The sequence below is a fragment of the Ylistrum balloti genome, unplaced genomic scaffold (genome assembly GCF_031769215.1).
Source record: "Ylistrum balloti isolate Yb309-2 unplaced genomic scaffold, AGI_CSIRO_Ybal_v1 Utg369798, whole genome shotgun sequence".
NCBI lineage: Eukaryota > Metazoa > Mollusca > Bivalvia > Pectinida > Pectinidae > Ylistrum > Ylistrum balloti.
Window position 1 is genome coordinate 170,963 of NW_026781977.1, and position 27,150 is coordinate 198,112.

General features: G+C 34.8%; 3 protein-coding genes across 3 annotated transcripts; all 3 read right to left on the minus strand.

The window, feature by feature from the left end:
• Positions 1-5,489: 5,489 nt before the first annotated feature.
• Positions 5,490-8,286, minus strand: LOC132544439 (uncharacterized). Its single transcript, XM_060208040.1, has 4 exons — positions 8,048-8,286; positions 7,154-7,254; positions 5,971-6,089; positions 5,490-5,636 (listed from the first exon to the last, which is right to left on the minus strand). The coding sequence occupies exons 1-4, from the start codon at positions 8,284-8,286 to the stop codon at positions 5,490-5,492; spliced, it is 606 nt and encodes a 201-aa protein (XP_060064023.1).
• A 1,344-nt stretch (positions 8,287-9,630) lies between these two features.
• Positions 9,631-13,495, minus strand: LOC132544440 (sodium-coupled monocarboxylate transporter 2-like). Its single transcript, XM_060208041.1, has 7 exons — positions 13,428-13,495; positions 12,934-13,071; positions 12,337-12,472; positions 11,597-11,685; positions 11,082-11,194; positions 10,264-10,334; positions 9,631-9,801 (listed from the first exon to the last, which is right to left on the minus strand). Exons 1-7 carry the CDS (start codon positions 13,493-13,495, stop codon positions 9,631-9,633), a joined length of 786 nt encoding a protein of 261 aa, XP_060064024.1.
• A 2,374-nt stretch (positions 13,496-15,869) lies between these two features.
• On the minus strand, positions 15,870-23,798 carry LOC132544441 (sodium-dependent multivitamin transporter-like). Its single transcript, XM_060208042.1, has 8 exons — positions 23,795-23,798; positions 21,129-21,200; positions 20,060-20,325; positions 19,602-19,670; positions 18,503-18,554; positions 18,145-18,212; positions 17,485-17,565; positions 15,870-15,902 (listed from the first exon to the last, which is right to left on the minus strand). The coding sequence occupies exons 1-8, from the start codon at positions 23,796-23,798 to the stop codon at positions 15,870-15,872; spliced, it is 645 nt and encodes a 214-aa protein (XP_060064025.1).
• Positions 23,799-27,150: the final 3,352 nt, after the last annotated feature.

Below are 27,150 nucleotides of genomic sequence, written 5' to 3' on the forward strand. Positions count from 1 at the left end.
AAACCTGTATAAAAATATAGCATAAATCCCTGAATTAAATCTTTTCAACGAAAAGTGCTTCCTTAAAGAGGAATCAAATAGCTAGAACCATTATTGAGTTATTGCACTTCGTTAAAAACGTATTTGCGTCATTGCCACACGTGGAAGTACATCGTGAGAAAATTCAAAATATAATCACATGAAACACACCAAATAGACATTGGAGAAAATCAGTTTTTACATATTGTCAGTTTGTTACAAAGATCAGGGGAAATATTGAAAATGGTTAACAATACAGAAAAACAGAAGACATTTAAGTCATCAAATTGTCACTCTCCATCGATTACTGAAAGATTTATTAAAAAAAGATACTAAAATAAAGATTAAAAAAATAAGAATAACAATAATAATAACTAAAATAATAAATAGAAAGATAAAACTATAATTAAAGAGCGAGGATTTTTATTTACCTTTCTATGTTAAGATCTAATCCGAAAAGTTCTATTCTTTGTTTACCTATTTTTCCTTCTTCTGAAGTTTCCATTTTAAGTTTTCTTTTGAACATGTTCATCCTTAGTTTTATCTAATTTGAATTTGAAATAAGATTTTGTTGACATGTTAGGCATTTTTTTTATTGTTTTTGCATTGTGATATGCGCACACACATTTACCTGCTGAGAATCTACATGTACAATATCTAAGCAGCGAATAAGTTGTCTGGGAACTGTAATGATTCATGATATCCTAAACCGCTCTTTTTCTACTGAAAGTCTGTTGATAGGATTCAAACATCAATACGTTACATTATAAAGACCATTGCGGGTTTCCCACCGAAACATTTGATAAGAAACGTGTTCACTAGAGACGCTCTGCTATTAAGGAAGAAATTATTGTTTTTATTTTGATGGGACAGAATGTAAAGAAATATTTCTTTAGGCAAAAAATCATGACAAGATTCACTATCAATAAATGCTCCTTGAGAAGGTTCATGCTTTTTGCAGTCAGATAACGTCATTACAGTGATACGTGAATTTACCATGTCTTGAAAATCGCATCCTGTTTGCTCACGTGTTCGAATGTCACGTGGCGTTTCACGACTTTATGTCATCTCCACGTATAACTGGTATCCTGACTGTATAAATAATGGAAACATATCTTGGGTTACGTCCTTCGTGGCTTTGTTTGAATCGTTCTGTAATGATTGACAATGAAATTATAGGAAAACTTACAAGGTCCCACAATGTGGGGCATTATCCTCCGCTCCTAATTGTTAGTATAAACATCCAAATAGACAAACATATATATATACATCGACTATATATTACGTTGTAAACTCTCTATGTATTTTGATGTTGATGTTTTATTTGTGTATGAATTAACTGAATTGTTTTCAAATTGTCAACACAATGAAATTTCGCCAATAGTAAACGCAAAACTAGGACACTGGCCTGATAGATGGACAAAGCGCCGTAGAGACCTGGTGAACGTTTTTCAAGCTGTATCCAGGAAAAGCTTGTAAACAATAAATTTTGTAAAAAGACAGCAAATAAATTATAACAAACGAAATTTCACATTTAGTTTTAGGGACAAAAAGGAGTGTAGTCATGAGTAAAATGTCTATATGTGTGAAGAAATGTTGGTTATTTTGTAAAATTTTGTACAAAATAAACACAGTGTTTATAGTCCCTTTTAAAATCGAATACAGTTTTTCAATTAGATACATTGGAGTCAAACAGTGAATTTAGCTGCATCATTCAGGTGTTTCGTTCATAGGACATTTTGAAGGCAACGGAGAGAATCCAAAGTGATGGAGAGAAATCAAACTCTAAAAAGGGATGCACTAACCCTATTATCCAATAAATTTCGTGATTTTCATGTCTGAAGTATAGAACAATGTGAAGTTTATAAGGAAATGTGTCAACTGTACATTTAAATGAGAATGTCTAAATGAAAGGACTTTCTCAATCAGATCAGAACAGATCAGCAGTAAAGTTTCTTTCATTCTGAAGAGTGAATCGGATCCAGGTTACAAGCTGGAACTAATGAATGCAGCATTTTAGGACTGTGTGCGCAAAGTGGCCAGTGATGCTTAGGTAAACCATGCCAACCTACTGAAAGATCCCGCTGCCAAATATCCATTGGTAAGAACGCGAGTCAAAATAAAAACCTGTTCCGCGGGATCTGGATCGATTTTAAAGCAAAACATGTGATCCAATAACAACAAACGAAAGCCGTACTAGCAGTCGTCAAATAAAATCCGTGAATGGTGATTACATAAACAATTCATTCCATTCCGACAATTTGGCACCCTCAACGTCAAGGGAGAGAGCGTCTCATGAAACAGGATTTAGGAGATTCTAATCTAATAGAACCAAAATGAAAGTCTGATGATCAACAGTGAAAACTTTGGGTCATGATATACCATGTACATGCATACGTGCAATGTTGCACATTGGGATCTGGGAGAAGACTTTGCTATCCTGGTGTATCAAGGGAACGTCATATTAGAAGTTAGATTTGCTTCCTATACGGCATAAAACTGTGTGGCTTCCACCAAATTCCCTGCTCTCAAGTTTCTTGGCTAGTGTTAGTTCTCCAAGATGTACAGTTTGGATTGTTCACATCATGATCTTAATCAACACCCTCCATTACCATAATTCGATCGATCTCAAATATTGTGAATGTTTTATACTTTTAAAATCGGTAATCTAATACCATCCGGTCTTGTCCCTCGTCGCAGGGATCAAGCTTTGCATTGCAAAAAATCTGTAGGATGTAGTTTATATTTGACATTCGACTAGGATAAAAAATAAGTCAACTGAACTGACGAATATACAACTGAGTTTCAAAAGATGTAGATTATGGGGAAGACGAAGTGTGTTGGTCTTCAAAGTGATCTCATTGATAAATTTGATTTCTTTTTGCGATATGAAGCTAGTAGTGTTTGATGCCCGTTAGCTTGCCGTTGATATTTACATTGCTCCCACTTGGGAACAAGACTATCTTACTTGGAGTGCTCATGATTTACAGAACGATGTCATCGATGAAATAGAAGACATTTTATCTTCGGGAATACCTGGTCCTTTTTTTCAGTAGTCTTCTAGTAAATAGTTCTTATCCATATTTCACCTAATTTTATTGAATGTGTGTATTGGATTATGTCCACATGTTGGTATTCATAGAGACACAGTTTGAGTATGATTAACATCATAGAGTGTTAGATCTAGATCAATATAGGCCACGCAGGTGTTCCGTCAAAACTGGGTCAATATTACAAGGTAAAGTTGACAGTTGGGTCTAAAAGGTCACCTACTTCTCCTTATTGTGTAGTTAATGCAAACATCGTTTACATAAATAATTCAATTAGCGATCAACAGTATGCCGACATGTAGGAAAATAGATGTATCAGGATGAATTTCATATGAAAACAGATCAATGACCTAGGATCATGATATTGATGCTCTATGCAGATACAAGCAGGTGTTGTTAATAAACGTGCCTCGGCAGGTAACACGTTGATACATACGTATACAATACATAAAATAAAATCTAAAATAACTTCTCAGTTTAAGCACTACCAATATTGATCCATCTTTCCTCAAAATCACTTTTTTACATTATAAACTTTTGGCATCTTTCCTCATATTCATAATTCCTTTTGCTAGCTTTTTGAATTTACTGATCTTTTGCTGTACTTAACTTTCATCTAGTTTATTTTGCCATGTTGAACCATTGCAAAATCATCCTAACTTACTATAATTGAGGAGTAGAGGAGTATAAATTCGCTCCATCCCCGCACATCATAATTTCGTTGAAATCGTTAATACGTGGACAAAGCTTTCTGTTGGCTGTCACCTTAGAGGACATTTTCTGGTTGAGATTTTTAGTTGAAGGTAAACCTCTGCAAGGCAGGCTATGGTGTCATTTTGATAGACAGATAACAGCAAATGTCAAATTCACATGCTCAAAATAGAAATAATCACTTTCCTATTTTACTCTTTCTTGATATGCTTTATTTCCTCTCTTTTAAAATCCTTGGTACACGTATACATATGATCATACTTCTATCAGTACTTAAAACCCATACAACAAATAAATAAGTATGCTATGCATGGCTTAAAAAGAAAATCTGAATTATTTAGATTAACATCGACCATGTCAGTTGAAAAGATGTCAAAATCCTGACATCAATAGCAAGACCATATCTCACAACACACATCAATGGCGTAGCAATTAGTTAGAGATATCATATACGTCTAATTATTTGCCTAATTGCAACACACTTGTTTCACAGGCAACTGTGAATATAGATTCTGTGATGCACGCAACTTTCATTAATAATTCAAGAATTTTTGTGCTCTGCTGTACTGTAAATACGTTGTCTTTTTTTTTTTTTTTTTTATGTGCGTTTTTTCCATTAAGCCTTATTCAGAAAAATAAACTGAATCATAATACACGTTTAGCATAAAAATCAAACACAAAGTACATTAAATTAGATTGTGCACTTCACATGTCTCGCTTTCGTCCAAGTGATTGAAACGGTTTGACCTGCGGAGCCTGAAACACCATGTCCAGATCGGGACCGAGATTGGGCTGAGGGATATTGAATGAAATGGAACTAGATCATTGGTTCATTGTTATACGTTTAAATAGAAATTATGAAATTGTGCGTTACACATAATACTTTCAACTTCCTGTACAGATGTGGGAATATTTCCACGCCCTTTGAACCGTTTAAACCGGCAGAGCAGAGTTCCTTTGAGTTCTGTCTTACTACCACTCATTTCTATTTTCAAACGCTCATATATCATAAACATAGAGCACCCATTTCCCTAATTTTTGTTTTGTTCATATAATTGATAAAATTGTTGTTTGATAAAACGGACTACATCAACAACAAGAATACGTTTAAGTTGATCAAAGAACGGTAAGTGGATGGTAGTCTTCATATATTTGTTCATGTGAGTCCAGACGGTTCGAGGAATACGACAGTATAGGGGAAAGCCACACACACCGATACCTTACATTTTACTGTCACCATCTCTTCCAGTATGAAGAATAACGGTAGGAATCTTAAACAACATGGAAACATAGTCATCAGTGACTACGCAGGCAATAGTAAGGGACTCCAAAAAGTATGGAGATAATTGAGGCCATTCACATCAGGCTCCATCCGAACAATTCCTCCATCTAATGATGATGCAGCCGCTCTATCATTATATTGATCACGATGGGCAGTAGAACGTTGTAAAAGTTCAGATCTATCCTTTATTTAAGAGTTTCCATTTTTCTTATTTACTGTAAAGACGAATACAATTAATAAATTCTGTATAAAGATTGCATTGTCTGTTATTATTACTTTTTATCCACATCTATTTTTTCTTTCTACGCTCATTTTTAGAACACATCTTTCCTTTCTGTTATTCTCTTTTCTTTATATAAATAGGTAAATGTTGAATGAGAATCGTGCAATATACATCCGTAGTTAAGCATGACTGATGATCAGACTTTTTAAAGATAACTACATGTATCATATTCCCCGGCTTCCACAGATTTGGTATCATTTTTCTTACGTTCGTCTATCCCGATGTCGAAATTTTCAGACAGGTCTGTTGATACCTTCATATCAGTATTTTGTTGCATAAGCCATCTTCTCCTCTGAAAATGTACAAACCTAAATTTAATTTTAATTCTATGCACATGTATAATGTGTTTTAAAATCCGACTGTTTATGACCTTGTTTCAAATTTTCTACTTTTTCAATAAATATTAATTTTTGAAATCTTCGCAAGACTAACACTTGTTTAATGTACATTACTTATGCATGGCTTTCTGTCGATCTTCAAAGTAACATGGCGTCGCATCAATATTACTTCATCCTTTATAATATCATCATTTTTACAAGACGTTTGATCGGGAAACTCTAATAAGTTTCCATTTTATCAAAGATTTCACTATTATTAAGTAAATTATATATGACAAATGTATGTACTTTTCCAAAATCAACTCCGAAATCCAAATATCTGCGTGCCTTTTTGGGAAGATATGGAAACAGTTGGTCACCAAGAGGTAATATATATCTCACGTCTACTTCATCTGCTGAAGGATGATCTAGAAACGAAAGATTAAATCTGATACACACATACAGGAAAACAATGGTATATCTTAAGTATATATATTATTTTAATTATATATGTGCTGTTTACGGTTTTAGTAAACTATTACTTCAGCTATGAAACGTAAGTTAACCTATATTTTCCTACATTATTTCTAGATGTAAATTTGTGTGTTTCAAAAGTTAATATATTTGACCATTAGAATGCTTTGTGATTCGCTGATTTAAGAACAGGTGTTTATCATCATAAATAAATCTATTTATTTCTTTCAATTTACATTTTGTATGATTAAGCAAATTACTTACATTCACATCAATTTATTTTTTCTAATAAATTGAAAATGAGAGTGGACAAGTTTTCTCTTACTGTTTAATTATGGCGAAACCAGATTTTGATATACAACTAGCTCTTTTGCCGAATACATTAAATCTTACAAGATACAATATGATATATCTTTATTATTACGCCAAAGCTGTTGACAGTCAGAACCATCAGACATATAAAACTGTAGCCGCTAAATGGGTACAAACGGTCAAAGTTGCTTTGAAATATCAAAAATAGCTACAAGTCGACCAAAATAAATAAGGACAACAAAATGTTTTAAACTGCTTCTAACTGTCGAAAAAAGCTAGAAAAAATCAAAATGGCCAAAATAGGTATGAACAACAAACTTTATGCGTTGTTAAAAAAGTAACACGCTGTTAAAAAACGAAAGACAAAAAATAACCAGATGGTCAAAACAGTCGGGTTTCACATTGCCATACATATTATGTTTTGCTATGTTACAATAAACCATTTTAAAGATTTTATCTTATAAGCATACGTATCATTGTAGACTTAAATAAGGCTTATTTAGTAAACAGCAAATACGTAATGCTCTTTCAAGTTTTGACACATTAAAGTTACTAGAATATATCTTAATTAATTTGATTATGAAATGTGTCAAGAAATCTAGGTAAAACAATAATGTCCTATACAATTTCATAAACTTGGCATTATCTTTGGTGCTAATTCATTTTTTTTTTCTTTTTTCAATGAAACACATTCTGTAAAACATACCTGTGAAATAGCTAACAAGAGCACCAAGAACGACTGCTGTCATTGTTCCTATGGCTCCAAACCAGCGAAATGAGACAGAGTATAGCTTGTCAAGGCCTTGCCTGTGGAATAATAAACATTACACAAACTTTTAAATATTTGAACTATAATTGAACTTAAATTGACTTTCAGTGAATAAAGCAATGACATTTTTCAAGTAGGAAAGTGAAATCGATCATTCCGAAATATAGTTTTAATTAGTATTAGTATTTGTACATTCCCAAAATGTTATTTCATTATAGCTTCAAATGGAAACAAATAAATCAAAACTGAGGCCCAATATATCTAAGTCTAGGTCATTGAATTAAATTTCACGCGACTTTAAATATGTTACCAACGTTTTAAGCGACATTTGTAAAATCCAATTTTTTATCAAAATCATACGATTGATAACCCCCTATATTATGTTGTGTTTTAAGCGACATTTGTTAAATCTGATTTTTAATTAAAATCATACGATTCATAACCAACGAAATTATCTTATATCTTAAGCGACATTTATAAAATGCATCTTTTTATATCAAAATCATACAATTCATAACCAGCTAAATCATGTAACATTTTAAGCGACATTTGTAAAATCCGATTTTTTTTTTTTTTATTAAAATCATACAATTCATAACCAATTAAATTATATTACCTATAATGCAATATAAATTACTTTTATCTAATTGCCTTTAAGATATTAAATCTGATTTAAACACAGTTAAAATGTCCCTTAAGATACACAGAGAATTCTAAAAACAAACTTAAAACAGATAAAGATCCGTAGACCAATGTTTAACAAATAAAATATCATCTGTACATATAAGGATCAAATTTTAAAAACAATTTCCATCTGGTAATGATACACACGGTTCTATTGCATTGAAAATTTCCATATCCTTTTGGTACTTTGCAATCCTCGAGGATACATCACACTGTGAGACCGTCGAGCAGTTGAAAAAATTGGTTGAATTCTTCAACGAAGTATTATTTGAAGAGAGTTCGGAGTCACCAAAACATTTATCAGTGGGATTTGGTGGTAACCAGGGCTGGATTGGTGCTGACGTGAAAAAGTTTAATCCGAGAGATATCCACAAGACAAACAGCATCGATAATATTCCACCGATAAGGAATCCCTGTGGTGGACAAATTGAAAGTGACAAATACTTAATTGATAGCTTATACACCATGCATGAATATTATTTCAATAACGTTTATATTTATCAAAATTTCCTCACAATTCAGCCCCCTCAAAACACGAAGCACATAAAAATATTTGAAAAAACATAGTCGTTATCATATATACCCAGATGAATGCAATCTAAAAGTATATTAGCAACCTCTAATTACTTGAATATTACACACGTGTATGTCGTTGCGGTGAAAACTCTGTCACCTTTATATGGCAAATAGAAATGAAACATATGTGTACATATACATATATTGCGAGATCGAAATGACGTCGACAGAACGTTTCTCCTGTATCAAGTACGTCCTCTATACTCCAGTGGTTAGATCATTTGCGCTCTCTGCACCCCTGGAAAATGTCATTGGGAAAATTGAAAGCACGAACGATGTAATTTCATTGGTTTCAGAAGAAATAAACTGACTAATCACAGACTGATACGCTTCCTTTGAAGATTACAAAAGAATGGCCACCAACTTCAAAGCCGTTACAACAAACCGTCAAACAACCATAAGATTAGTTTGATGTACATCAAAGGATCAAACTAGTCTTTTTCGTCTTGTCCATAAGGTGTCACACAAGGAACCTTCAATTTTGCCGTGACATGTCCAAGGGGTGCAGAGAGCGAAAGTAAATGTAACCCCTGGAGTATCGAGGATGTTGTAAGTAATGTATACTTATTTGGAAATAAGTTGATGAAAAGCATCTTTCCTATGGAGGTGTATTTAAGATTTGGTCAAAGATTTGCTTGTTTTGAATACTTCCCTCTCTGTTAAGCGAAAGCAACTATGACATGTTAAAATGACTTCATTGGTCATTTGACAAGTGACAGAGAAGTAAACGAAACTTCATAATATGGATATATATTGTAGAAAATAACGTTATTATTGTAACCAGAGAAATATAACGTAAAAAAGTCTTCTTGTATTACACATTATAATGTATATACTGGTTCTATGATAGCATAAAGCACACATTAGATGACGAGAGACGCTACATTCTTTGCCTTATTTCAACAGTACAGTGTATTTTAAGTGGTAAAGTCACTGGTGAAGTGATGTTCTGTGGAGTATTTCAAATGTTTGTAAAGATAATCCTGCAATGAAGTATTAGTTAATGCAGAATAAATAATATCGATAAATTATAACATCGAATATATGAAAAATAGATAAATAAATAAGATAAATATAGTTGAAACTTAAAATCAACCTATTGAAAACGTAAACAAAAGACAGTATTAAAGGTTAACAACAGAAAAAGTATAAAACTAAACGTCTGTTGCTTCAGGAGCGATCAAAATTGGTAGTACCTTGTTGTCATAAAAACCAGGTTCATGAAAAGACAGACCTACCTTTTTCGTAGCCCAGGGGCAAAATATAGAAAGAAAGAACATTCCCGCAATTGGACCTCCAAAGCAGGTGAGGAGTGAGCCACTTATCTGGAACATTTTCACGCTTTTCTAATCGGTTCTTTCACATGTGATAAAACAAAATAACATTTTCAAATGGGTGCAATCAAAGAATTATAAAACGCACACTATTTATTTGTCCATAGTTTTCCAAGAGGTGAAAGCGTCAAAACATTTGATCTGATTTCTCGAGTACACGGGATATGTCAATGTATTGTGAAAACGATAACAGTATACATGTACTTAATATCGTATGCATTATATTTCTATCATTTGAGAGGATTCGAGATAAGTACGTGATTGCTTCTACATGTGCGTTTATCGAGTAAAAGAAAATCGATCTGCGATATCCATGATCAGTCATTTGTATGGTTGGGTTACATATCAATTTCATGTTAATATCTTATTATTATCTCGTCTATTGTCATTTCAATGTATATCGCTGCGTTTAATCACTGTACAATCTTACAAACTAACCAAAATCCTACTTACCTGACTCAATGATCCGGGTACTTTCGCTATCATAGCTGTGATTGCCAAAGAAAGTCCGCCATAGATCAGAACTGAAACACATAATGTTTTACATTTGGATTTAAAAGACCGGTAGAATACTTCTTATTAAAAGATCACACAGACAAAGTCCCTATTTACAGAACCAAAAATTAAAAAGCATGAAAAATAAACATGCCGACATCATGACATATTGATATGACTATGAATGTAAGATTGTATAATCATTGTCGATTCTGCTGAACGGAGACAATGGCCAAAACAACTACAAACAAGAATAAATTAAGAAAGAGATAGTCAAGAATTAATTTGACCACGCCCACTACGTTCTTAAATCAATGAAATTAATCAAATTGTAAATTACTTTCTTGATATATGAGAATCATATAACATAGTTTTGTTTTTAGTTTTTAAAAATAGAGGACCATCACAGGCTTTGTTATTCAACTCGCAAGACATTATGAAAACTTCCTAGCAAGTAAAAGACACAGATCACACGTGGATTATACTGCAAACGCGTTTTGATTGGCTGACACAATAAACTCGATATTGTTACTGTAATCAACCAACAACTTTATGGATTCAATCAACATGAAGAACATGATACAGAATAAAACAAAGTTATTTCGCATATATACAGATAACGTATATTTGTTATCTATATGTCATTGTATTATCGGGAACTTGATTGGTTTTTATATTGCAATAATTGCCGATTTCAAGCAAAAATGAAACAAAAGCCCGTTTACCGATACCAATGTATTAAAGACAGTATAAACCTGCCGTGTATGTGTCCTCACCTGAAAACTTCGCTATGGCTGTTGCTTTTCTGTCGGACATGTCCTTATAACGGGGTTTAATGAAATCCTCAATGGTTTGAGCGCTAAGAGAACTAAGTCCTGATGATATTGTGCTGAAATGAAAAGTGTGACATAATACAGGATACGAACAATATTGACTTCTTACTTTTTACTATCGGTTTTCAGAGAAAAAATCGAAAAACACACCAACACACACTAAAAAAATAAACAAAAAAAAACTCAATCGTGTTTTAAAAAAATAATTAACATTTTTTTTAAGCAAATATTTCAGAAATGTAAGCATTTTGCCTTAAAACACACATTTATGTATGGTCTAAAAACTATCTATTCCAAAATAGTGGTAGCGAAATCACAGACACAATACTCAATTCCACATTGCTTAGCTTACCGAGCTTAATTAAGGACATCATCCTTGTCACATTTTCTTTGTGATGAAATGTTTTCAGTAACGAATATGTCATATTTCTGTGTCACTAGAATATGAAACATCTTACCTTAACGATGCACTGAACAAAGAGGCGAGAAATAGTCCCGCGAGCCCGGGAAAGCCATGGAACACCCTAACCACCATATATGGTAGTAACTGGTATAAATAAACAAAAATAAATTCAAAGTTTGAATAGTTTTTAATTAAACAATATCGATCATAGCCCTCCTTCCCCTGGAAACATGCATAATGCAGGTTCTTGTCAAAATAAATAACAGTGTCTGTTGAGAGTTTTTCGATGAAAATAATCAGTCGAGACAGCATCTGTATTTAATTGCTCTTGGTTTCATTTGACAAGTCTCCAATATGTTGTCCAATGATATAGCGATCAGGACCCTCAAGGAGACGTTAATAGCAATATCATATGCCACGTCTTCTCAAGGAAAGCCCAAAACGATCGAAATCTGATCTATCTGCACCAAACAACACCACCAAGGCGTCTTGGGTCCGATGCAGGGAATGGACGTGATAAAGTATCGAATTTCCCCCGGATTCTCCAACAAGGTTTATTGTTATAAGTTAGAATAACGTCTTTTACAGTGTTGTAAAGTTTGATATGAATGTACACTGTGTAGGATTCGAACCTACAGCCACGGGTCATCATCTTTAGCTGAATAAAGTTCGATTCTCGTCCGAACGAGTTATCGCGTGACCCCGGGCAGCCAACCAATTTCGATTTTTTTTCACGAATAATTAAATCATAAATAAATATTACGATTCAAGTTTTTTGTTTTTTGTTTTTTTTACCTGGTTTGGGTTTTTAATAATGCCAGACTCGACAGGATCACAGTTAACAGAGTTGAAGTAGGCAAACATGACATGTCCTTCAATATTAACTAGGACACCAAACAAAAAGTACACCGGACCGGCGAAATAGAGAATTCTGGAAGAAAAAAAACACTCTCAAACCAGGTGTTATCTGCTCATAAACATGGCGAAAACTGCAAGATGAACCGCTAATGAAAAAGATAAGATAAACAGCAATTGTTTGTGTGGAGTCAGGTTCTAAAAGAATATAATTATTTATGAACGAATCTATTAAATCTATAACCGCCGGAAGTCAGCCCTTGATTGCTATACAAGCACAAACACATACTGTATATGCTATTTTTCCGTGATTCCGGGATTTATTGAGAAGAATTATTTTATTTGCCATTTCTGCCGAGCAGAAAAAAAGAGAATTTCTACTTCAAGATCTCGGTGAAATTTCGAAAATTTAGGCCTTACAGAAAAATATGAGCTAAAGAGATTCTTATACTCACATGTAACAAAATATCGTCAAATGAAATGGTAGCAACACATGTGTATGTTAGCTTTGGTTTTGTGATTTGGATAACTCCTTACTTGTTTGCCTCTTGTGATGTCCTGAGAGAGCCGATACGTTGTACAGTCGCCTGATTAAAGGCCATTCCAAAATATCCTAATACAGACCCGAAAAATAATGTCCAAAATGTCTGCCGAACTGTCGGATCCGGGTCGAAGCTGTTATTTCAAAACACATCATAAGTTATGAATTCTCGCTGTGTAATGTTCAACTCATAACCTGAATATGTACATCTACAAAAGATATAATAACTTTTATTCCTTTCATATCATACCTAACCTCATTTAATTCTTACATGACCAGGGTATTGTAGAAGTAAAGAATGAGTACCGGGGATCCGGAAGACATTTTAGGTTACCATTGTAGGTTTGAATAACTGTCAGTTGGAACAGTCCTTTTTCGCGTTCTATTTTTTTTCAGTGGTTTCATTTTTCTTTTTTATCAGAATATATTACTGATTTTGATGCTTACGGAAATTGCCGAAGGTTACCGATTCCTGCAGTTTCATACTTACTTGAAGTAACGCATTCGAAGATTTTCTTCATTAATTTCGAAGACTTTCCAAACGTTACCTACATCCATAATTCCCTAAAACGTAATGGAACATTCATTCTCTTCATGAAATACAGCAGGGAAAATACGGAGGTTCATACGAGTTCAGGAGTAATACGGAGGTTCATACGAGTCAAGGGGGTTATATCAGGAGTAACACGGAGGTTCATACGAGTCATGTGGATAAATCCAGGAGTAATACGGAGGTTCATACGAGTCATGGGGAAAATATCAGGAGTAATACGGAGGTTCATACGAGTCATGTGGATAAAATCAGGAGTAATACGGAGGTTCATACGAGTCATGTGGATAAAATCAGGAGTAATACGGAGGTTCATACGAGTCATGGGAACTAATTCAGGAGTAATACGGAGGTTCATACGAGTCATGTGGATAAAATCAGGAGTAATACGGAGGTTCATACGAGTCATGGGAACTAATTCAGGAGTAATACGGAGGTTCATACGAGTCATGTGGATAAAATCAGGAGTAATACGGAAGTTCATACGAGTCTTGGAAACTAATTCAAGAGTAATAGGGAGGGTCTTACGAGTCATGGGGATACAATGATAATTTTACCAGGATGATCTAGTCGTTTCTATAAGATTTATGGTTTCGGCTTAACGTGATATGCAAATGTAGAAATTGTTTTGTGTTAGCATGGAGACATATTCAGAGACCGAAGCTTGTCTTGTTGTAACCGTTGTGCTCACAAGAACAACGAAATATTAATGACACGTAAACTTAATTGTAACAAAAACCAGGATATTTTTTTTCCATTGTCCAATATCGCAATACTATAGGACAATTGTAGATAAAATAAGCACAATTTGCTTCATATATAGTGTTACAACAAAGATGAGGTATAAAAATAGACACCGATGATGAACATCAGATAGAACAAAGAGCATGGTCTGTCACTAGATGTTCATCACCCAATCCAAAGGCTCTGAGAATGGTAGTTACATCAAATAAAAGAAATTGCTTTACAAAAACAGATAGGAATTGAAAGAAGTTTTAACTGCATGCATCTACAGAGAAGTAAAAAAATGTCAAACTAAAGTGACATAACAAAATGCAGAGCAGGCAAATCCTGACTTCAGTTGAAACACAACATGTACAAATCTTTAAAAAAAAAAACACACACAACACTCTGACCTCGCAGATATTTGTGATAAAAGTAACTAGAGATTGTGTATAATAGTGACCTCATGGTCTACACAGTAACAGAATTACAATATTCAGTTTGTGAGCTGACAGATGCTTACCTCACTTCTATGCGCAGCAATAACTGAGGTAACTTTAACTAGTAATCAGTTTAGTGAGCATACACATTCTGACCTCACCTGTATGATATACACATTACATAACGGCTACAAACAAGTTTTGTAGACAGACAAACTCTGACAACACAAGTACGTTTTTAAATAAAATATGTAAGCGCATACAAACAGCAGACAATTCTACGCCTCACAAACGGTTTGATGTATAGTAAACAGCAACAAGGAGAGTGGCCAGAGATCAATGCAGTAACACGTACTTGTATATCATGACTGTATCACTACACGAATAAAGTTAACTTAACAGCATCCAACTTCCAACGACCCTGTTTTTGAAAGATATGTTCGGGCATCCTTTTTCCTGAAGCAGAGGTAGCAACCGCTATCCGAAAACTATACCCTTAGTAAATATTCGGATCTAGACTGATGAAGGTCCGAACTGATTGAAGCATCTTGCAGAAATAAGAGTAGGATACCGGTGATGAGTCAAGAAACTGAAAAAAGGGGGTTACTCTTGTGGTTGAAAAATTGTGGGCAAAATTCATATAGACCAGTGGGAATATCGATAAGAAATGGTTGCAAAATCCCCATGTTTATGATATGCTAATTTTACTGTCATTGCAGTTAGTGCATGATTGTGTGGAGCCCTTTGACAGGAAATGTAAAATGTTGTCTGGTTGCTTGTTTTGGTTGACAATAAATAGATTTATCAATCCGAAGGACATCATTAAAAGCCAATAAAAACATTGCCTGACACATAAGAGCTTTACGGCATTAAGTCATTATTTTGTCCGTGGCATACACAGGTTTTCTGATATGTTCAATGTGATTGGCAATCTACCCTTCAACAATTTTTTGATGAAAAATGAGGAATTAGGGTCAATCATATTTTCTACCTTATGAACAAAGTTCTTGTTGATATGTATGAATAAATTATGACAGTACTAAACGTTTGAGTGAACAGATGTACAATGTATACAGAGAGGATTTGTTGGGGTACAGGGAAATTTATGAAATGTTGCAACACTCAACAAACATAAGAGCTAATAATAGATGGAGCCAAGGAAGCTGATGAAAACTTGTTTGTTATACAGTCATAAGATGATATATGATTCCTATTGAAGTCAGATTAGCAATGAAACTACTTGGAAGGCTCCCTGAAATTGAAAACATGACAGTTTATCGGCAACAATGTTTGTGGCCCTAAAATGTATACTGTAATTTCTTATTAATTTCATTTTATGTGTATCTTCTGAAGTTGTCTCGTTAATTATGTCAACAACTACGCTGTTGTCGCACATGAACAACATTTTATGGCTGAACAGTTTTTTTACACTAAATCTCCATTGTGATAACGATAGGTAAACGTTTTAAAAGTGATATGAAAAGATTGCGCTCTGTCCATTGTATCACAAATCATTGATGCCACAGAACCGCCACACAGCCACCATTTACCCCTACTGCATCCGCGAAAAGTTTGACTGCCTCTAATGACACCCAGTTTTCAAACAAGAAACAAGATTTCCCATTGTGTTCCGACAAAAAAATCAGTCATGCCTGAATATCTTCACGTGCTTCTTTGTTTAGGCGAATGTGATTATGATGCCCTTTTATTCCTGCAGTGAGAGCAATTATTCGGGATTGTGACAACCCATAAAAAAGTTAACAGACCAACAATGCATTGAAGGACTTTAAGTTTGATTCTGCGCTTGTTTTTGAAGTTCTGAAGTAATGATTTAGCTTTTTCAAATTTGTCTTTTGACAGGGAGACTGTCGTATCAGTGTTTATGGATGGCCATTAGGATGCCGATATTAGCAGCCACTTTGAAAAGTTTTGTAAATCATTTTTTCCTTTTATGAGATCTGGGGAAGGGGGGCGGGGAAACAAAGAAAAAATCGTCTAACATGTGGGACATGCTTACCTGTAAATGTTCAATCCAACTCCGGTGGCTAATTTGAAAGGCAGAAGCGCTACCCTTACGCATCTCGACCAAAAAGTCTACTAAGTAGGACCTCTATTTCGATGTTATTGTCTAAGACATATTAAGATTAGCACTGTTGAAAGAATTTCTTTTAATTACAACATTTTGTATGACAGATGGTATGAAATATCACTTTCGAGGCTTGATATACCTTGAATTTGAGCTGTATTTGTATTTCAGATGTCAGTGAAGAAACATTCGGACCAGCTGACTCCATTCTCCTGATATTTATTTATCTATTTACCTAACTCTTGTGCTTGATTTTCTTTTCAATTTGTCATTTCCTACTTTAAGTTTTAAATGTTGATTATTTGTCAATATTGTCTTTGATGTTGCTTGGAACAAGTTACTGACCTTATCTTCCCGGATGTTTGCATTGGTCTCCCTTGTAAATATTCATATATGTTCTCCTTAACTTCAATTGTCATTTTTTCATATATGTCTTATTTTCTTATCACTCATTTCATATTTTACATCTATATTTCTTCAAATTAAGAATCAAGGTGTGCATATCACTAACTGTAAGGAAAAATTGCTAACATTTTGTCGTTACCTCAAATATTGCGACACTTAACTTCTTAACTGTTACATCGTGTTTGCAATGGTATACAATACAGAGACATGTTAACTTTGTCTTGACATGTACCCATCCCTCAAACAAGCTTAATGTTATCACTTTCTATATGACTATGTTTATATCAGATTTAACATATGTTAGAGTAAACTCGTCTGACAAAATCAAATAAAACATAAATACCTTCACAATTACGCCGATTATTCCTATCGTCATGATAAGACATTGGAACACATCTGTCCATACCACCGCCCTGAGACCACCCTGTAAAGGTATAAAACTTTGTAAGACATTTGTTTACACGACCTCACAGCTGCCCTAAGACAATCCTGTGCAGCGATATAAAAGAATTATCTGTCCTCACGACCGCACTGAGACCGCCCTGTAAAGGTATAAGATATTGCAATACATCTGTCTATACGTCCGCCCTGAGACAACCTTGTGCAGAAATATAAAACAATGTAATACATCTGTCAATACGACCGCCCTCAGACAACTTTGTGCAGAAATATAAAACAATGTAATACATCTGGCCAGTATACGTCCTTGTATCTATCATGTTCAAAGATTAAAAGACACACCATATAAAGGAAATGTTAAACATTTGTACACACAAACATCAGGAGTTCGCCTTGTATAGAGACATAAAAAGACATTGTTTAACACCCGGCCAAAAACACTTGTCCTGAGATACTCCTAAACAGAATACCTCCGATCACAGAATGGGGATCACTTTTAATGTAAATATTGGTAAAATTCGTAAAAAGGGATGTACATCTTGAATATGTCTAGATCTTTTACATCAGGACCCATGTCGCATGACTGTTTTGAGCACTAACTTACTATAGAGGTGTAGATGATGGCTGTCCCTGCTACTGAGAATACGGAAGCCCAGAATGGAAAATCTGTCACTGAATATAAATTTAGTCATGATAGTAAAATATCAAGAATGTTTATTACATTGTACTTACATTTTGACGAATACTTTATGACGGATTCAATCGAGCTGTGTAAATAAAATCGGATTTCTTTCAATGTGTCGGATGTTTTAAAAATTAAAATAAAACCATACTATGTAATCAATAGTTTGAGTGTATATTGACGAAATGATATATGAAAAAATTAGAATAATCAGATCCACATACATTTAAGAGTGATTTTTTTTTTATTTTGTTTTCTTTTTTTAATAAAAGTTCCTCACCGGCTTCCAGAGCAATTGCGGGTCCGTACAACACAATACCCATGTAAACAATCTATAATAAAAATGAAAATAGTTTTTAAATAATTTTTGTTTGAATGATTTCTTTGTTTATAAACCTTTGCTAAACTCTTGTTAATGATAAATAATGACGGACGTGTTTGCAATTTAGTATATTCCATCAAGTAAGTATTTTAATTACTAGCAGAAAGTAATTATATATATGTGTGTGTTTAATATTTACTTACAAATAGTAAATATATGTTTTTGTCTAATATTACTTACAAATAGTAAATATATGTTTTTGTCTAATATTACTTACATATATTACTTACATATAGTATATATACTTATGTTAAATATTACTTACATATAGTAACTTTATATATATATACATGTTAATATCACTTATATATAGTAACTATATATATATGTCTAATATTACTTACAAATAGTAACTTATATATATATACATGTTAAATATTACTTACATATAGTAACTTTATATATATATGTCTAATATTATTTATATATAGTAACTTTATATATATACATGTTAAATATTACTTACAGATAGTAACTATGTACTTATGTTTGATATTACAACTTATAACTGTATACTTAGATATTGCTCAGATTATTATGTTACTGTGTTATTATATAATTTTATCTTTAGAACTATCGCTACGTTATACCTCAGACATAACACATGTACGTTTTTGTACTTATCATAAAGAGACACAGTACCTTACTTACATTGTAATTTATTGTCGATCACGTTAACAAAGTGAAAATCATCCATTCTCATCGACGTTATGAATAAACATGTTATACAAGTATCAAATATGTCAAATCCGTAAAAACCACGTGAGATATTTTTAGATGCCTTAAATAGGAAATGACATTGAAAAATAGATAAATCTTGAGGGCTTTAAAGTTTTGTTTTAAATAGATTGAATGAAATGGCATAATGCAATCCATTTTAATACTTACGCTAAAAATTGTTTTGCTTCGGGTTTATTTGTAAAAAATTTAAACCATACAAATATTTTCTAGCAAGAGTTTAAAGGAAGCAAGGGTCATATATTTTGTCTCTACATACGTAATACAACATTCCTGTGACTGTACCCAGTATGCGGGGTCCTTTGCTGTTGTAGCGCTGTTCAAAATACTGAAACAAATCAAACACAGTATCAACATTACAACACTTAGATAAAAGGCAAAACAGTAGCGGGCAGGTTTAGGAATATCAATATAATTCTCAACTTTCTTGAAAGGTACCATATGTCCACTTTACTTTTTTTTCGAAATGCGCATTTAAAAAAAAAAGTTGAAAAAGAAGAGAAAAAATTAATCTGACGTCTTTTCTCGTTCTTTCTCTGGTGTCTTCAGGTCTTACTTACATGTTCCATCAATTCTGGCCCTGATCAAACAGTAGTAATTGCTTTATTTCATTTTTCAGCATTAAATTAACTCTCTGATAATTAGTCGGCGGCATTTTTTTTCAGATAATTTTGACATTATCATAAATTTAAGAATATCGGGAAGTCTTCGTCTTACCGCAAATACGCTGGTAAGTTTTAGTGGATGGAAGATTGGAACCACTATTCGTGTGGCTACCAGCATGGTTGTCATCAACCCAACACTGGTCCAGATTAGATCTCCTCCGTAGATGTAAACTTCAGCTGGGTAGCCAAGGACTAATATGGACGACTCGAACGTAACAACGAGAGAAATGGCGACCGGCAGCATCTTCAGTCGTCTATTTCCGACCAGGTACTCCAGGGTTGTCTTCTGTCCTCCGCCGGAACAGGCGGAATACACACCTAACGTTATATGAATTTAGGTTTATGAAAAATGAGAAAAAACTAGCGAAATATCTCCTACTAATGGCAATGTAAATGAAGATCTGGTCTAACACTTTCCTAGATGTGATACTTTAAACAGTTCTAACCGAATGTACCGTATCAGAGTAACTTCTAACCGAATGTACTGTCTCAGTGTAACTTCTAACCGAATGTACTGTCTCAGAGTAACTTCTAACCGAATGTACTGTCTCAGTGTAACTTCTAACCGAATGTACTGTATCAGTGTAACTTCAACCGAATGTACTGTATCAATGTAACTTCAACCGAATGTACTGTCTCAGAGTAACTTCTAACCGAATGTACTGTATCAGTGTAACTTCTAACCGAATGTACTGTCTCAGTGTAACTTCTAACCGAATGTACTGTATCAGTGTAACTTCAACCGAATGTACTGTATCAGTGTAACTTCTAACCGAATGTACAGTATCAGTGTAACTTCTAACCGAATGTACTGTTTTTAGGGTGCCATGAAAATTCAATACGAGGAATGGTGTTTATTAATTTTTTTAATTAAAATATTTCTTCTATTTGTTACGTAATGATAGAATTCTTAGAATGAAGATTTCGGGGATATAGCAAGCAAATGTTTAACTATATATCTGTATAGAGTATGTTCGTGTTCACATATCTAATTATCTGATTTTTTTCTGGGAGGGGGGTGGGGGGATGGGACGTAAAAAAAATATACTCCCTTCTGGAATATCGTTATAACTGATCGGGAAACAAACCTACGGGTTGAATTTACAGTGTGTCGAACTCACCAATCCCAAGAGAAAAGATGATCATTCCAGCAAACACAACATAGTCGCCCACATGGAAACCGAGATCTGAAGCTGAAAGGAAACATCGTGACAAGACACGTCAACTAATAAACAAAAACGTTTCCAGTAGTGATAATGGTGTTTGTGTACAATAGAATTTTTTTATCTATTTTGACAATTTATAGATATTTTCGATGGGTATTTCACAGTGTAGCCAGTCATAATAAATTTATGTTAAGGACATGGATAATAACGTGGATTTTTACGAGTACTGTGCACGAATAAAGATACCTAATTATTAGTATCACGAGAGAAAGATCAATTGACTTTAGAGGAAAAACGCTGTCAGAAATTTTTATCACATTTCATTTTTACTTCTTTGAACAGCAATGAATTTGATGTTTCTCTACATTTAGCTTGTCTTGACTAGTCTTGTGTTATCAATTTTGAGGGGTTTACGATTTCAAATCAGTTAGAAATACATTAGATTGAAAATCAGACTTTTCGTCGCTTCATTGTGTCCAATAGAAGTTCGATGAAAAGCGTTCTTGATATTGATAAAGGTGATGCAGTCAAGACAGTATAAGTTACATCTCTCTCGCTTTAATTATTGAACGTATTAGTCAAATTCTGTCTCCATGGAAACTTGCTCACTTAATACGATATATGATTATGAACGTCAATAAATCTACAATTGTTTTTTTCAAACTCAAATTCAATTCAACTAGCGCTTAGTATTAACAAAAGAAAGGTTACTTGGAGACTCGTGAAAAGTAAAAAGAGAATAAGACCCGGAGTTCCGGAAGAGGGTAAGCGTCTTTTGAGAATGTCACGTTTCCGAAGAGGAACAAAATAAACAACCATGGAACCACTAGGGATAGTTACGAGCATCAAACACGTCTTAATTGAAAACGCGCATTGAAACAGAATATGTTTAATAATATCATTATGACGACCCTTAAATCCCACCCACCCCTCCCCCATACCGATTCCGTTATTGAACTGCATAGCTGAGGTTTTTGAATGTTTTTTTTATCAACATATGTAAAATGACTTTGTTGAATATAACTTCTATAGATTACAATGTGGTTTTCTTGCAAACCACTCAGCTACTTAACAATTAGTTAACCATAACATTGTAACTGCGCCCGAAAAACAAAGAGTCATACTGTAATTGTATTTTGTGATTTTCCGAATCCTTTTACTGGAGTTTGGCACAGTGGGCTAATTGTTATAACGGAAGACTATGGAATTATGGGAAATAAATTAAGATTATATAAAGACTACTTCACTGAAAGAATACATTCAGTTGTTGGCAAATATTTCACATCTTCTGAAAAAGTTCTAAAAGATGGAACCCACACGGCACATTTTTAGGGCTGCTGCCTTTCTTCTGTTTTAATCATCTCTCATACACACTATTTGATATCGATTTTTCAGTTGATGATACTGCATGCGCGCCTTCAATTGAAATTTGAATAAGACTAGAACAAATAATGCATTTTGATTTAGAACTACAAAAACTTTCGTTTGATAAATGGAAATAGTGAATCAAAATTTAATTTTGACAGAAAGAAGAAGATATCAACCCAAAGAGAATAGACAAATCATATTTTGCGCGGCTAACTACAGGTATTGAGCGCGAAATGGTTTTCTCAAATAGATCGCCCGACAGGTGGTACACCTTTACTGGCAAGAGCTGCACATGCAGGGGGTAAGCTGGCAACTCGGTTTAGAACAAAGCTTTTCGGGTTTGTAGATTTGTATAATAACTATGGAAATAATTGTAAGTGATTGTGGAATAGAGAAATGGCATCATTGGTACAGGTCGATGCGTTGTGAACCGCGTGCGGACGTTTTGTTAGTGGATAATTGGAAAAAATCTTAAGTAGAAAAAAATCTAGAAAAATCATCTTTGCTGCATCTTCTTCCTTTTCTAGAATATATTTGTAAAGCGTGGATTTAAAATAATCGCAGTGATACACTGAACAGTCCAGGAAGATGCTCGACTTAAAACAGGTTACCATTTCTAGTATAGCTTATATGAAGAAATAAATTGGAAATCTTTAAAAACAAAGAAGAATATTTAGAAAAAAAAATCAGTCTTTTTATCATCATTGACTTCATTACATGTTTTGCGTCTCCTTTTCCATGAAAGTGTCGGTAACATTGATTTATAATCTGCGGAATAGAAAATAGACTTCTGTGACCTATTTTGCATCAAATACGTTTATTTCATAGAATAACTTGTATACATATCAGGAAAACAGGAAATAGCACTACCTTGCAACAGTCTTTAAAACAATCTATTAAACGAATGTATATTCCAAACGTGAAAACGTTTTTAACTCGTATAAAAAGTAAAGTGAACACATTAAATGGAGATGATTGTTTGAAGTAATACAGTGTTACCTGCCGACATGTTCGTTTCTTTTGTGGTGTTTTTCTCCTTTCCTAATATAATGTTAGATATATATCTGTGCTGATTATGTCGTGACCACTGTAAACTTTTGCGTTTGTTTTCTTGTATTTATGTAATACAATTAATTAAAATCCAAACCTCACCTGCAAAAAGAACCGCTTAAAATGGAAACGAATATTCATTATAAATTTTATAAGCAAAATTAACCGTATCGTTTATTAAACAGAAATATATATCTACTTACCCATTTTTATCGTAGTCGTTTTAAGCTAGTAACGCGCTTCAGTAACCTTCACGAGGAAAAATACTTCCTTGTACATCGGGTAGAATACATTCAAGGGAATGACTGAATGTACCAAGCACATGTTCATACCTTGATGTAAATCGAAAATGTAACAATTCATTGCTATGTATTTATTCATCATTAACTTTCTGGTGGTAAAATTGAAGGTAGATATAAGATATTAAATATACATAGCTAAATGCCTTGCGTGACCCCGCATAGCTAAAGAGGTCGAGGTACCGTTAGGTGATTTGACACATATTATAAAAAACATCTTAAGCAAGTTATATACACAGTGTTGTTATATAATATTACCTGTTACTGGGAAGTTCAGCATATTGTACCATAAATGTCATACAGCAAACGCTTATTATTACGTCACTTTTGTTATTAAAAACGCCAATGGCACACCGTCAAAATGCATGTTACACTGTCGGTAATGAATATAATTTATATAGGAGAAAACATACTTAGGAAAGGTGCATGAAACATGTTGACTATACTCGACTGTATATCTACTCTCCCCTCCCCGTTGTTGACTATACTCGACTGTATATCTACTCTCCCCTCCCCGTTGTTGACTATACTCGACTGTATATGTACTCTCCCCTCCCCGTTGTTGACTATAGTCGACAGTATATATACTCTCCTCTCCCTGTTGTTGACTATAGTATATCTACTCTCCCCTCCCCGTTGTTGACTATAGTCTACTGTATATATACTCTCCCCTCCCCGTTGTTGACTATAGTCGACAGTATATATACTCTCCCCTCCCCGTTGTTGACTATAGTCGACTGTATATATACTCTCCCCTCCCCGTTGTTGACTATAGTCGACTGTATATATACCCTCCCCTCCCCGTTGTTGACTATAGTCGACTGTATATCTACTCTCCCCTCCCCGTTGTTGACTATAGTCGACTGTATATATACTCGTTGTTGACTATAGTCGACTGTATATATCTCTCCTCTCCCCGTTGTTGACTATAGTCGACTGTATATATACTCTCCCCTCCCCGTTGTTGACTATAGTCGACTGTATATCTACTCTCCCCTCCCCGTTGTTGACTATAGTCGACTGTATATATACTCTCCTCTCCCCGTTGTTGACTATAGTCGACTGTATATATCTCCCCGTTGTTGACTATAGTCGACTGTATATATACTCTCCCCTCCCCGTTGTTGACTATATCGACTGTATATGTACTCTTCTCTGCCCGTTGTTGACTATAGTCGACTGTATATATACTCTCCTCTCCCCGTTGTTGACTATAGTCGACTGTATATATACTCTCCTCTCCCCGTTGTTGACTATAGTCGACTGTATATATACTCTCCCGTCCCCGTTGTTGACTATAGTCGACAGTATATGTACTTTCCTCTCCCCGTTGTTGACTATAGTCGACAGTATATATACTCTCCCCTCCCCGTTGTTGACTATAGTCGACTGTATATATACCCTCCCCTCCCCGTTGTTGACTATAGTCTACTGTATATATACTCTCCTCTCCCCGTTGTTGACTATAGTCGACTGTATATATACTCTCCTCTCCCCGTTGTTGACTATAGTCTACTGTATATATACCCTCCCCTCCCCGTTGTTGACTATAGTCGACTGTATATCTACTCTCCCCTCCCCGTTGTTGATATACTCTCCTCTCCCCGTTGTTGACTATATTCGACTGTATATCAACTCTCCCCTCCCTGTTGTTGACTATACTCGACTGTATGTATGTACTGTATATTCCTCCCCTCCCCGTTGTTGACTATAGTCGACTGTAAATATACCCTCCCCTCCCCGGTGTTGACTATAGTCGACAGTATATATACTATCCCCTCCCCGTTGTTGACTATAGTCGACTGTATATCTACTCTCCCCTCCCCGTTGTTGACTATAGTCGACAGTATATGTACTCTTCTCTCCCCGTTGTTGACTATACTCGACAGTATATCTACTCTCCCCTCCCCGTTGTTGACTATAGTCGACTGTATATGTACTCTTCTCTGCCCGTTGTTGACTATAGTCGACTGTATATATACTCTCCTCTCCCCGTTGTTGACTATAGTCTACTGTATATATACTCTCCTCTCCCCGTTGTTGACTATAGTCGACTGTATATATACTCTCCTCTCCCCGTTGTTGACTATAGTCGACTGTATATATACTCTCCCCTCCCCGTTGTTGACTATAGTCGACAGTATATGTACTTTCCTCTCCCCGTTGTTGACTATAGTCGACAGTATATGTACTCTTCTCTCCCCGTTGTTGACTATAGTCGACAGTATATCTACTCTCCCCTCCCCGTTGTTGACTATAGTCGACTGTATATGTACTCTCCCCTCCCCGTTGTTGACTATAGTCTACTGTATATATACTCTCCTCTCCCCGTTGTTGACTATAGTCTACTGTATATATACTCTCCTCTCCCCGTTGTTGACTATAGTCTACTGTATATCTACTCTCCCCTCCCCGTTGTTGACTATAGTCGACTGTATATCTACTCTCCCCTCCCCGTTGTTGACTATAGTAGACTGTATATCAACTCTCCTCTCCCCGTTGTTGACTATATTCGACTGTATATCAACTCTCCCCTCCCTGTTGTTGACTATACTCGACTGTATATGTACTCTCCCCTCCCCGTTGTTGACTATAGTCGACTGTATATCTACTCTCCCCTCCCCGTTGTTGACTATAGTCGACTGTATATGTACTCTCCCCTCCCCGTTGTTGACTATAGTCGACAGTATATATACTATCCCCTCCCCGTTGTTGACTATAGTCGACAGTATATATACTATCCCCTCCCCGTTGTTGACTATAGTCGACTGTATATCTACTCTCCCCTCCCCGTTGTTGACTATAGTCGACTGTATATGTACTCTCCCCTCCCGTTGTTGACTATAGTCTACTGTATATCTACTCTTCTCTCCCCGTTGTTGACTATAGTCGACTGTATATCTACTCTCCCCTCCCCGTTGTTGACTATAGTCGACTGTATATATACTCTCCCCTCCCCGTTGTTGACTATAGTCGACAGTATATGTACTCTCCTCTCCCCGTTGTTGACTATAGTCGACTGTTTATGTACTCTCCCATCACCGTTGTTGACTATTGTCGACTAAACATGTGATCTCCCCTTCACGTTGTCGTCTATAGACCACAGAGGGCTAATTCACCCTACATGTTAATCACAATGATTGAAATAATATCTATTTTAGGGTGTTTAACTGACAACCAAGAGGTATGTTGAATTACATGTTCTTGTGATGTTGCTCCATAATTTTCTCACTGGAAACGTAAATGTTGCAATTTAAAGT